A 12,619-nucleotide genomic window follows, 5' to 3' on the forward strand; every position below is an offset into this window, starting at 1 on the left:
GAATGTGTGGTCTGTGTACATGCTGAAGGAGTCTAAAGTCTGAATAGCGGAAAACTTCAGGCACACCAATGTTTTGTGGAAAATCCATCCTGGGTGTGTAGCTGTCTAAATGACCATTAAGTTGTCAGATAAGTCTGAGTCTGAACATCCATTTGCAACGTTTTGATATTAACTCCACTTTACTTAGCTCTGAATACAACCCCCTGCTGCAGCTGACACCTCTGCATTGAAATTGAAATGCATTTGAACTTCTAATGGACTTTAAGTTACTCACCAGGCCATCACAGGTGCTTATGGCTGCGCTCCCTTTAACAGTGTCCTGATCCCACACATCACCTAAGAAATGGCACCGGAAGGATCCGGTGGATGGATGGATCTGGGCCCCTTCGAGGCCACCATACCTCCTCTCCGTCAGGAAGCCCGGAGCCAGCAGGTGTGGGTTGAGGGTGAGGTTAAAGTGCAAGCTGTAGCCGCCATGCCTAAACTGGTAGAAGACTCGATCCAAGTTCACCGGTCCCTCTGAGGCTTCCCTGCGCTGTACACGGCGAGCATGGTGAGACAGGAAGTTGGACAGGAAGTGACCTCTGGCATCCACTCTAATGGGGTGAACCACTTCATACTGAGGCAGATTCTGCAGAAATCTCTCTGTCAAAGTCATGGGAAGAGAAGATGTAAGAGATGGGCTATTAAATCACGTCATCATCATTTCCTGTGATGCGAAATAGCTGAATCAGCAGCATGAAAGGAAGTGTGAGAAAGGGTAAAGAAAATGAGCCTAAAGAGGAGGGATTACCAGCAGCCTCCGCTTCTCAGTTCTATACATACTGATGGAAACACTATCACTAAAGACTGTACATCTTCAGTTTATTGTTCAGTGGAGATTGAATATTGCTCAACATATCTTCTTAATCTTTGTCACACTGAAAAATCGATGTATATGTCAAGTATGTACTTCCCACACACACACACATAGGAAAAGGTTTGAGGTGTAGCTTGACAATCAAACGTGAAATACCTGACAAATGAATTTCAGAAGTCTTTCTGATGTTTTTATACGATTGCAACCAGATTTTTATTCTCAAACAGGGGAAACCAAAGGACTAATATCACTGGAATTACTGTGGCCAAAGAAATCTTGGAGCGACACCACTTTTGTGGATACATGGAGTGCCTACTGTATATGAACAATCACAATCATTCGAGACCTTTTTCCATTTAAATTCTCTTTTTGAACCATGTGTAGTACCCAAATACCTAAACAAAGGTTGGTGTCACTTCACACCCAACATAAAGATGTATTCAACATGCATAATCAATTCATTGCACTTGAAAATGGTGTTTTACGGTTGATTTCTACAGGAGCAGATAACAGCCATGCTTACAATGGTTTCTTTTATCTCAAGATCACAAGTTAATTATTTCGATATCTTGAGAAAACAAGCTTTCTTGTCTGGAGATAACCACCTACTATCATGGGAAAACACAAGTTTGTTTCCTTTTAATACTTTTATATTCTTATTTCTACTATTATTCTCTGTTTATCAGAGATTGGGAGTGCCATGCATAGCGTTAAATGTCGTATTATAGATGTGGCACTGATTAACCATGATAGCATGATGCATGAATGCCAGTTAATATTCATTTTCAGACTGACCAAAGTCTCAATCTTCTCCTGATATATGTTGTCAGTACTGTATCACATTACCAGAAAGTTAATAGCTTAAAAGGTCCAGTGTGTAACATTTAGGAGGATCTATTGGCAGAATTTAAATATAATATTCATAGATATGTTTTCATTAGTGATTAATTACCTGAAAATAGGAATCGTTATGTTTTCATTACCTTACAATGAGCTGTCACCTTTCTTGGAGGCCGCCATGTTGAATGAACGGAATAACCGAACACTGGCTGTGGATCGGGACATTCACATTTTTCAAAAATTTCAACATAGTGTCTCCTACACAGATCACAGCCCATTCTCATTCCCAAGTCGTCAGATACAGATGCCAGCGGTTTTCAGTTAACTGCAATCTGAAACATCACCGCTAGATGCCACTAAATCCTTGCAAGCACAGCTGTTCTCGGCTTCCATTTTCCGTGTGAATTTTCAGATATTTTTGCGAGGGAGGTGTCCTATCATCAGTTTACTTTCTAATGTGGTAAGAATTTATCGAAATACAGGGAGTGACTTAGAAAGGGTGTATGTCGGTTGGACATAAAAAGTAATTGCTTCAACAAACCACTGAAACCTGTAAGTTTTATAAGAAGATAGCAGCAAAAGAAGGCAACACAACTAACCTTTTTCACCATGCTGAGTACAAAGAGCTGCTAGAAATAATGACAGGAGAGGCAAACAGCTTACTTAAAGTCTAAACAACCAATCAAACTACCATCTATCTAATAAATTATATAATAAAGTAATTTTCTGTGAACACATCATACTAATAACTGGTGGCACAACAACATTTGTTTCATATTAATGTCTCATTTATTCTGTACAACTCACAGCACAAATAAGACCCTTGTTGCATCAAAATATCCAGACAACCTTTGCCTGTAAATAATCTTTCAAGGACTCACTCCTAAACCTTCATTAGTGCTATCGTTAGCGTAATCTCATTCTAGAGAAATGAGTAGAATGCAAATAACGATTTCTTTCAGCAATGCAAAAATGTTATCTGTGCAAATATTTCCAAGAACACATCAGTGTGTGCAGTAAGCTCTGAGGAAGGTGTCTTTGGCAACCGGCTGCTTGGAATGTCTCACTGAACGATGTTTTAAAACGTTTTACCTTCTGTAAGTGTTTTCCAAGAATGCACTGGAATTTTAACACTAAGGTCACTTAAAGTGCTTTTTACTCCTGAGTGCTTTCAGTATACCAACTTCTGTAAACTCTGATGGAATTTAATTATAGATAAGGCTACAGCAAAAACTAAATAGATGGAAAAAGCGTTCATGAATCTGAATCACTATCTATTTATACAGTTGCATCATCAGGCGTAGAAATCATGACTGCCATTAGTCAGTCAGCATAACTGTCTTTCATTATGTGTATTTTGATGAAGATCTGGTTCCAGATGGAGATTCAAAACATCTAAATATTAACTGAATAACAATTCAGAGGGTTATGCGGTGATGAGCGCTTTCTAATTCCATATGTGATGATTCTTTTCATTGAAGGCATTTCATAACACATGAAGGATGTTCTCCATCTGTAATAATTCCAAGTAGCATCTTAATTAATAAACACAAGACATTAATTTCAAATTGAAGACTTCGTTACAGCTTTTAATCAAGCAGCTGTGCAGTGTTCTTGGCCGAATGAAAAGGAATGTGAAATTTAATTTAAAATGGTTCATGTGCAACCACGGTCAGCAGAAACTGTAGTATTTGCAGAAATAAGACACTGTGAAGAAAACACAGAGTTGCATTAGTAGCTAGGGCTTAAGAATCAATGTAGCAACTAGGACAACCAGCGGTTGTCAAGTGGACTCAACACTGATGAGCCTCCTTTTGACTCTAAATCCAAATTAGCTAATTACATTGGTGTTAGGATGTCTGGTTCCTCGCCCCACTTTTACTTGTGTAACTGACAATAGTTATGCATTTCCGTACCAAGTGAGAATAAGAGACCTCTGATGTCTGATCAAGAGGAAGCGCGTGCCAGTGCTTTTCTATTTTGGGTTCTTAGACTTAACCATCGGGATTCCTGTGACAACATTTATTACCTGAAATCGTAACTGTTCGGGATGTGCCTCCCCTCAGACACATCCTTGTCTATAATGCCTGACAGCACTCAAGGACTCCCAGCTGATTTATACAGGATGAGACAGAGTGCATCCAGACTCCTTGTTCGGTCTGTAATCTCAGGAGAGCATTGATTTTTAACATCCAAACCACAAAGTAAAGGGAAGCCTGAGAGGTTGAAAGCGCAGGGAGTGGAGAGAGGCGGCTGAGTGGATCCTACAGGGGAGGATTCATTCTCCTATGTGACGATATCCACCTGACAATTCATACTTATTAACTAAGTACAGTGGAAACCAGCTCTGTTAAGACAATAGAGAAAATGCATCCTGTGGAAGAGAAATTCCGTTTCCTGACCTTCACTGGTGAGGTCAGAGGTCAGAGTCAGCAGCTCTGGGATTCTGTATTTTGGCTCAAGGGCAGGGCAGATGCTTGCCTGCATGGGGCTTGAAACCTCTGATGATTCAGTGGAAAGAAGGTTTCCCCCAACTACCAGACTAAGCTGCAAAAACTTTGGACTTAATTGCTACGGTCAGCCCAAAACACTGTAAACATAAGTCACAGCTGGCCTCCCCTTCCACGGTGAGGACTGCTGGCCTGGCTCTGCAGTTCCTGAGCTGAATCAGATGCGCTCTGAAAACAAATGTGCACAACAAAAAGCAGCCCACAGCACCAGAGGACGTGGCGTGGTCATGTATCCACGAATTCCACCAATTTTAAATGTTTTGGAGGGTTTTTTTCGACTGACCTGGTTCATGTGATAATCCCAACGTCCTGCAGTTTTCCAGGATCATCAGAAGTGCGATGCAGAAGTGAATGGGGGAGAGTCCTTGTCCAAAGGCGTGACGCCCGCAGTCCAAACGGGTCATGTTGTCAGGACGGTAGCCTGTGTTTTAGAAGCATTTAATGCCTTTCTTACACCGCGTCGACTGTCAATTCAAATGATTTCCATCTGGGCTTTGTTGCGACCATGCACTTAAACTGTGACAGCCCCAACAAACTTTTCCAATTTAGGCCTGAACATCGTCTGCCTCCACGGGGCGTTTTTGTTGCATTCTCAGTCTTATTGGCTTGTTTGTATGTCGGTGTTAACGTTTGCTTACGAGTCTCTGTCCCCTCCGTCCTCCATCTGTCTCCTACCGACAGCCAGTGACAGCTTAAAAACTTCTTCGGCAAACTTTCGCAGAGCCACCCCCACAGATGGGTGGACTTAAGACAATGGGCTATCTTTCAGTGGGACTGGAGGCTTAAAGGGGAATGCTACTCCAAGAAACTGGATATAGTGCTTCAATCCAAGTGGCAGTTCCTCCCAAAACGGAGGTCTTTCGGGTTCAGTGGGTCAGTTGAGGACCGGTTTCGGTATTGTTGCATTCACTTGGAGTCAGAGAAATGAGTGTCAGGGGCTGTACATTGTCACCTCCCCCCGTGTACTTTAACAATAAACAGACTTCTCTGGTGGACACTCTGGGACTAAACCTCCATAAAGCGGAGAAGGAAAGTGGTTGAAAGGTGAATTCAGTGAGATTCCTGATGAGAAACCCTTTTAGAAACCTCACCTACATGCATGTAAACACAGTGTGTTAGTGCTTTTTAACTGCTGTTAGAGGAAATGCCTTAAAGGGGTTTTCATACTAATGAGAAAACTAAAACAAGGGGAATAAAGTTCATATTAAAAAATCCACATGGTCACTAAAGTCTACATCATTGTTTTACTTTAGTCTCCATCTGCCTGAGCTTAGCGCGCCCTCTAGCGGATGAATGGAGGCGCTGTGGAAGACACTGAGTCAGGGATAATGCTGCTGTGTAAGAGGCTGTGTATCACCTTTGATATGTTAGAATACTCCTGGATTTATTATAGAAAGTTCAAGCACTTTAAAGGAGCACTGGCATTGACGCACACTGATCTTAGTGATGATGTTTGCAAAGATGAAAGTTTAACTTGAGTGCAAAACTAGATCTGCAATGACCTGTAAAAACCTTTGAAATATCTTAATTTCAACTTTGAAAGGTTTGGGTTTGTGCCAGTTGAGTTGGAGCCTTTTATGCTAAACGCTTGAGGTTTTGATTTCTGTATTTCATTTGATTTTTCTTGATTAAAAACAAGTTTATTTACTCCATCTGACGCATTTTACGCACGTTCCATGGGAGAGCTGCATCCCGTCACAGACCTATAATGAGCTGACATGGTGTGAAAGATGCATATAAATTCAGACCAGCATGCTTTAGGCTCATTTCTGTGTCTGGGACTGTCACGTCTCAATCGACCAATCGTGGCTCAGCAGAGGAGCGACACACCTGTATAAAAGCAGACTCCGATTCATTGATGCGGGATAAAGAGCTGAGACACTTTCGCATGGGGAGTCTCTGTTGTGTTTAAGTCTAGTTTGTGCGCGCAGTAGAAAGCCTGGTGTGAGCGCAGGTTCTTGACTTTTAAAGATGGATGAAATATTCAACCACAGCGGAGCGCTCAATCGAAGTTCGCCTGGCGATGAGAAATTCAGTTTCGAAGACATCGACGTGAGCGCGGACTGCACCTTCATCCTGAGGATACTCATCTCCGTGGTGTACTCCGTAGTTTGCGCAATGGGTTTGGTGGGGAATCTGCTCGTTTTCTTCCTCATGAGGTTACGACAAGGTCGAAAGAGGTCCACCATTAATTTTTTCATCATCAACTTGGCGGTGACAGACTTCCAGTTCGTGCTCACTCTGCCCTTCTGGGCTGTGGACACCGCGCTGGACTTCAGCTGGCCGTTTGGAGACGCCATGTGTAAAATCATCCTCTCGGTCACCGTGATGAACATGTACGCCAGCGTGTTTTTTCTCACTGCCATGAGTGTGACCCGCTACCTGTCTGTCGCGTCGGCCCTAAAGAAAAAGGCTTACAGGAGGTCACGGTGTGTGAAGTGGGTGTGCGCGGTGCTGTGGGTGGCGGCAACGGTGGCAACAGCTCCGACAACTATCTTCTCCACCGTGACTGTGGTCGCTGGAGAAAAACTCTGCCTCCTTAAGTTTCCTGAAGGGCACGACTGGCTCGCCCTCTATCACATCCAGAAAATACTGATAGCGTTTGTCATCCCGATGCTCATAGTGTCTGCTAATTACCTGATGCTCCTGCGCTTCGTCAGGCGGAGGAGCATGGACAGCAGCAACCCGAAACGAAGATCTAGAGTCACCAAATCAGTCGCTATCGTGGTTTTGTCTTTCTTCTGCTGCTGGATGCCAAATCACGCCATCACCTTTTGGGGTGTCTTGGTCAAATTTAACGCAGTCAACTGGGATAAATCATATTACATGGTGCACACGTACGTGTTCCCGGTTACTGTGTGCTTGGCGCACGCAAACAGCTGCTTGAATCCGGTGCTTTACTGCCTGATGAGGCCAGAGATCAGGAAGATGCTCAGCGGTTTGTTTTGGAGAGTCTCCACTCCGTCCTCCAACAAGGGCTGCGCGACGCGCTCTTTTACGCACGGAGAAACGCAGGGAGTCGTGCCTCTCCAGATCATGGACAATGGAGAGTACACGCTGTCCATAATAGACCGGAAAGGCTTAACAAGCTCCAAAATTATCCCATACACCCGATAACACTCGTCTGGGGAAAAACAGACCCCATGCAGCTGTTGTTTTTTGTTGTTTTTCCCTCTGGTTGTCCACCTGTAGCTGCCATTTCTCATGCGTAATGCTTTTCGCTAGTGTCCCAAATTTGAACATTTTCAACGACACACGGTCGTATGTCAGCCATCAGGACATGGACTATGTATGACAAGTGTGTTGTGGCGTTGACTTTATCTTCATTCTTAAAAACTGTCACAAGAATACCTGATGATCTCACTGAGGAACGAGTCGACGTGCATTGAATTTCGCTTTCCCTTCTCGCCTTTAAAAAGTGGCGGCACGTAGCTTTTCTTGGCGTCTGTTGTAGATAATTTTTATATTATAGATATTTTTTACTTCATTTGACAGCGAGGATGGATAAGAAACACGGAGGAAAGAGAGACTGGGACCCACGGACCCCGATCTTAGACAGAGGACTCTCAGCAAAACGTTGGATTGTATTATGTAAAACGACCTATAATTGATATGGAGATTAAAACAGAATCACACGATTGTAATGTTTTCTGAACATCTTGTAAAGCCTTCTGTAAATCTGTAAATGAGGTCGTAAGTGGATGATTTCTTTCCCTTCAGCCAGGTGCATTTATTGTGATTCACTGCTTCATTTCAAAAATCAATCCAATCACAATGTTAACTTCACAGAGCATCTTCAGTTTTGTGTAATTTCTCTAAGAAAAGGGATTGACATTCTGTATTATTTTGTGTACATAGAAATATAATATCCAAAGCTGTGTGCTACCGACACTGTATGTACAAAAAAAAGGGTATATTGTATATTTTATTGTATATTTGCAGTTTTTACACTGGAGGTTTCTCTCACATCATTAAAAAACACAAACATGGCCACAACCTTCTGGTAATGTACATAAATATATGGCTTATTCATATCATATTGAATATCTAATTACAGTTCTGAGCATGCTTTATTACTCTCCCACTTTCTGCTCCTGGATCAGGGTCCTGAATGCTTATCCAAATAGTACAAGAGTACTAAACAGGGCTTTCTGTTGTCTCCACTCTAGTTTATTGCCATAGAACCATAGCCATGCAATTAGAAAAAGAGGCTGACATAAACAGGGGTGGCCACACCCATAAAATTATCACTGAGTGCAGATGACCTTTTTTATTTGTTTCTCTGAACCTTGCCATGGACATCATATCTAAATTTGGCCAATATCATAAATCAATAAATCTGTCCAAAAGCTCAATATTTCTAATAAATGACCATAGTTAGATTTTGATTGGTTCCTTTAAAGTAGCCAGAGACTAATTATATATTATATAGTTTCAGTAAATATAATGGTCTGTTCAAATATAAGGCCATATGTTGCCAGTGTTAGAGAAAATCAATGGTCACTGATTAGAACAAAGCAGGGAATTGGTGCTGCCAAATTTTCTGCATTACACACTGGGCTTCCAACATTCACAGAGTTATCTACTGCATATCAAATTTCTATCAGAGCACTGGACAATTATCGGCTTGAGATGGGACAGTTTGCTTGTAATCAAGTGTCCTTTGCGCACCTCACAGTAAAAATAAAGCCAGACAGTCAACCTCATTGTGAATGGCTTTGAAAATATGGTCACAGTTTAAACAGGTGCTCACTTTGTTACCTATTGTGTCCAATGGGCTATTTCCATCTTCATTAGCAGACTCTGCTTTCCAGTTATAGTTCGGGAAGGGGCACCGCTGTATAAGAGATCTTGTTCAAAGCAATGACTGTATTTCTTTTGAGCACATTGTCAGAGATAGAACAATACATATTTAAATCTTATTTCTTCAGGTATTTACAAGTGTGTAGTCTAGACAAAAATTATTTTGTTTCCTTCCCATCTTCCCCAGTTGGTTTGGTTAGATTGAGATCTGGAACATGCTCTGATATCTATTGTACAGTGCAATTCAAAGGGACCATCTCAGGGAACAATAGGGTAAAGACTTTGGAGCTGACATTTCAGATGAAGTTTGGCAGTTTTCTTTGTAAGACATGTTATTACAATATGAGATAATCCACAGACTTTGAATAAGACACAAAAATCAAACCTGATGTTCCCAGGAACCAACTTGGTCCATCTGCTATCAAGACAAAGTCAGCAATTCAATTCAGTTTTTTTTTTAAAGTGCTAAATCACGACAGGAGTTATCTCATGACACAGAGCAGGTCAAGACAGTACTCCTTATAAAATTATTCACAGACCCAACAGTTCCCACCATGAGCAAGCACTTGGCAACAGAGACATGGAAAAACCTCCTTAGAAGAGGCAGAAACCTCTAAATATCAACCAGACCCTACAAAAGTCTCACTGGTCAGGCTGATGCATGTTTTCCTCCCTTCTAGTATGAATGCTGATACTATTACTTTCGCACACACCCAAACTCTACAATCATACAAGGATAAAGATTTAAAAATGTATTCATATTCATATTTACATTTTTATTTGTTTCATTTATATATTTGTTTGCAGTGTTGTACAGTTGTGTGATGTTTGACATGTTGAAAATTTCAATAAAAAGATTTAAAAAATAAGTTTAGAAACAAATCAGTTTGTCATCCTGTCAAACAGAGCAGGTACGTTTCTAAAAGTTGATTTTTACTTTTGGCTTTCAACGTTTAAAAAAACATTTCTCTTTGAGAAGAGTCATGCACGCATTGCTGAGTTTGACACTTGAGCAGTGCACAAAGAGGGAAAATGTGGTACACGTACAGATGCAGGCAGTTAGTGATTCAGATAAGAAGTTCTATACAGCACTGTGCATTCATGCAGTGTTGGGCGTACTGCAGCTCCAGATTCCTTTTCATCATGTTCAGCATGTGGTGCTATTACAGTAAAGCTGAATGCGTATGGGGGGGCAGCTGTCACCTGGCATACTGCAGGGGCACATCCTGCTCATTTGAGTGAGCAAACCAAATGCTGGAGAGCCCCAAGCTGAGGGAGTCTCCGGGCCAGGTTTGTTTGCTAATGAGTGTCTGTCCATGTCCCTCTTCCATGTTCCTCCTTGTGCCCTGAGGCCTTTTTGTTCCATGTGGCCTGTCCAGGATGCTGCAGGGATGGTGCACGGCGATGTCAAAGTGTCCAAACTGCAGACTTTACCTTAAAGCAACAGGTGTTTGCAATCTGAACTATGATTAATCCACATGGGTCTTCTATTGGTCTTCGTTTATTTATAAAACCCCAAGTCACAAATAATTGATTTCTCTCAAAGAGCTTCACAAACTGAACAGCATACGACACCCTTTAAGAAGAACACCCCCCTGGAAGAAACTTCAGGAAGAACAGCAGAGGAGGTTTCCCTCTTCCAGGACGGACAGTAGCAAGCACTCAGCATTGAATAATTGGCTCAATATCCGGAGCACTATTTCAATAAAGATGCATTATTTTAAGCAGAAATAAGGGGCGATTTAAATCATTATATATAGTTCCACATTTTTTATGGTGGCTTAAAGGTCCAATCACATTTTTGACCACAGTTATTACAGGTGAGTTAATAAAATATTCAAATATAATTAGGTTTTAGTCTAAATAAAGGTCTCACCAAATCAAAAAACACTACTAATATCAAAAATGTAATGCTATGTTTATGTCATGTGGGGTCATAAAACATAGCTTGTACCTTTAAGTTGCTCTGACAATATCCATGTCAAATGTTTTAACCTGACATGTGACTCAGTGATGTGTTTTTGATAAAAACATCTTCAGTTTTAGGAAAAATATATAAGATCATTATGACGTCTCCATGACATTTGGTGCCAGTTCAGAGTTCATGCCTGACTTCAGCTGTGAGATATAAATACTTCAAGTTATCATGGAAGGAAAGCCTGGTTGCTTTGGCAATGGATTTATTTGATGTATGTAGACCAAGAAGACTATCCTTATACTTAATAATATTTCAACAGTTGAAAGGTTTAAAGAGTGTACACACATATATGTTATATTCCCACACATAACCTGCCACAGAACTTATAAAGTCTTGCTGTAGGGCATTTTGAATTTTCATTATTGCTCTTTTTCATTATTAAAAAGAAAAAAAAGTTCAAACTAATGAGCAAATGCAGGTAATCAAGCCGACAATCATTATCAATCAGTGTACCGCAGGCTTGTGTCCTGAATTACTCCATTCATTAATTCTAGAGGCGGTGGTTTGACAGTGGTCACTGAGCTGATTATGATTCAAACATTTGTATTTATCTTTAATGACATTCAGCACACATGTTTATGAATCCACAGTAAACAGAGCACAGTCATCAATCCATACTCTGTGGGATGTTTACAGAACCTTTTTTAGATTAAATTACCATGTTTTGTGTGCTTGGATTTATTGCTCATCCTTTAATTCTGTTTCTGTGGCTGCTTTTACTTTTTTTTCCTTTGCTGGATCTTATTACATTTCCAGCTGCAACAATCTAATTTCTCCCTCAGGGATCAATATGTTTTCACTGTAGCACTGTCGGTGGCAGATGGTTAGCATGTGTCAGCTGACTGAATCAAACCTGCCTTCACTTGGACAGCTTCACTAAACCACAGCGTCACATGGTAGCTTTGTTTGTTCATTAAATCTCTTTTAAACTCAGGGAACACCAAAAACCTCTTACCATAATTCTCATTTGCCTTTATATTAGATTTGTTATTGACAGTGCCGCAGCCCAAACAAAACCTGTAGGTTTAAAGAAACTTTGTTCGGCAGGCATGTGGCTGCACAGTCCTTTTTGTTGTTTGTGTTGCATTATGGTTTAAATGAGGACAGAACACATTTGACAACCGTGTCAGTTTAATGCTTTACTAAAACTGGCTTTAAAACACACATTATTTAAGTAAAGTTAGTATTTACTTACATATCTTACACTGAAGCTTTAAAATTGTGTTCTTTTCTGATGCTGCTGACTTTTTAGTATCAGCAACAATAATAAATCTATCTAATCTATAAAATAATTTATTATTTTTTATTCCAATCACAAATATTATTATCATCCACTTTGAACTTTTGCTAGTCTGATCAAACTGACTGTGGCGGTTTGAGAGACGTAGCTGAGATTAACAGTATTTATTATACAGTTCGTAGTCATGTCACGGTTCCCACCTCATCCCAGTTGGTGCCTCTCATATATATCATACATTCTGGCCACAGAGGTAACTGGTTCCCTCTCTAAAAGATAATTAACCAGCAATGTTTGAAAAGCCCCGAAGGTCGTTTAAAAACACACTGTTTGAAGGTATTTTTAGAATCCCCAAAGACTCCTCTAACCTTCTGGATGAGAAAATATTAATA

General features: G+C 40.7%; 2 protein-coding genes across 2 annotated transcripts in view; one reads left to right on the plus strand and one right to left on the minus strand.

The window, feature by feature from the left end:
- LOC118320674 (A disintegrin and metalloproteinase with thrombospondin motifs 7) overlaps positions 1-5,005 on the minus strand; it is a 78,928-nt gene extending 73,923 nt beyond the window's left edge. Inside the window, 2 exon segments of the mRNA XM_035651692.1 lie at positions 275-645; positions 4,493-5,005. Of these exon segments, the coding sequence (XP_035507585.1) occupies positions 275-645; positions 4,493-4,613 (492 nt within the window). The 5' untranslated portion in view covers positions 4,614-5,005.
- Positions 5,006-6,180: 1,175 nt separating this feature from the next.
- rxfp3.3a2 (relaxin family peptide receptor 3.3a2) lies at positions 6,181-7,326 on the plus strand. The gene has a single exon (XM_035652270.1). It carries the CDS (start codon positions 6,181-6,183, stop codon positions 7,324-7,326), a length of 1,146 nt encoding a protein of 381 aa, XP_035508163.1.
- Positions 7,327-12,619: the final 5,293 nt, after the last annotated feature.

The sequence above is a fragment of the Morone saxatilis genome, unplaced genomic scaffold, assembly GCF_004916995.1.
Source record: "Morone saxatilis isolate NCDOM2014 unplaced genomic scaffold, NCSU_SB_2.0 Contig11, whole genome shotgun sequence".
NCBI lineage: Eukaryota > Metazoa > Chordata > Actinopteri > Moronidae > Morone > Morone saxatilis.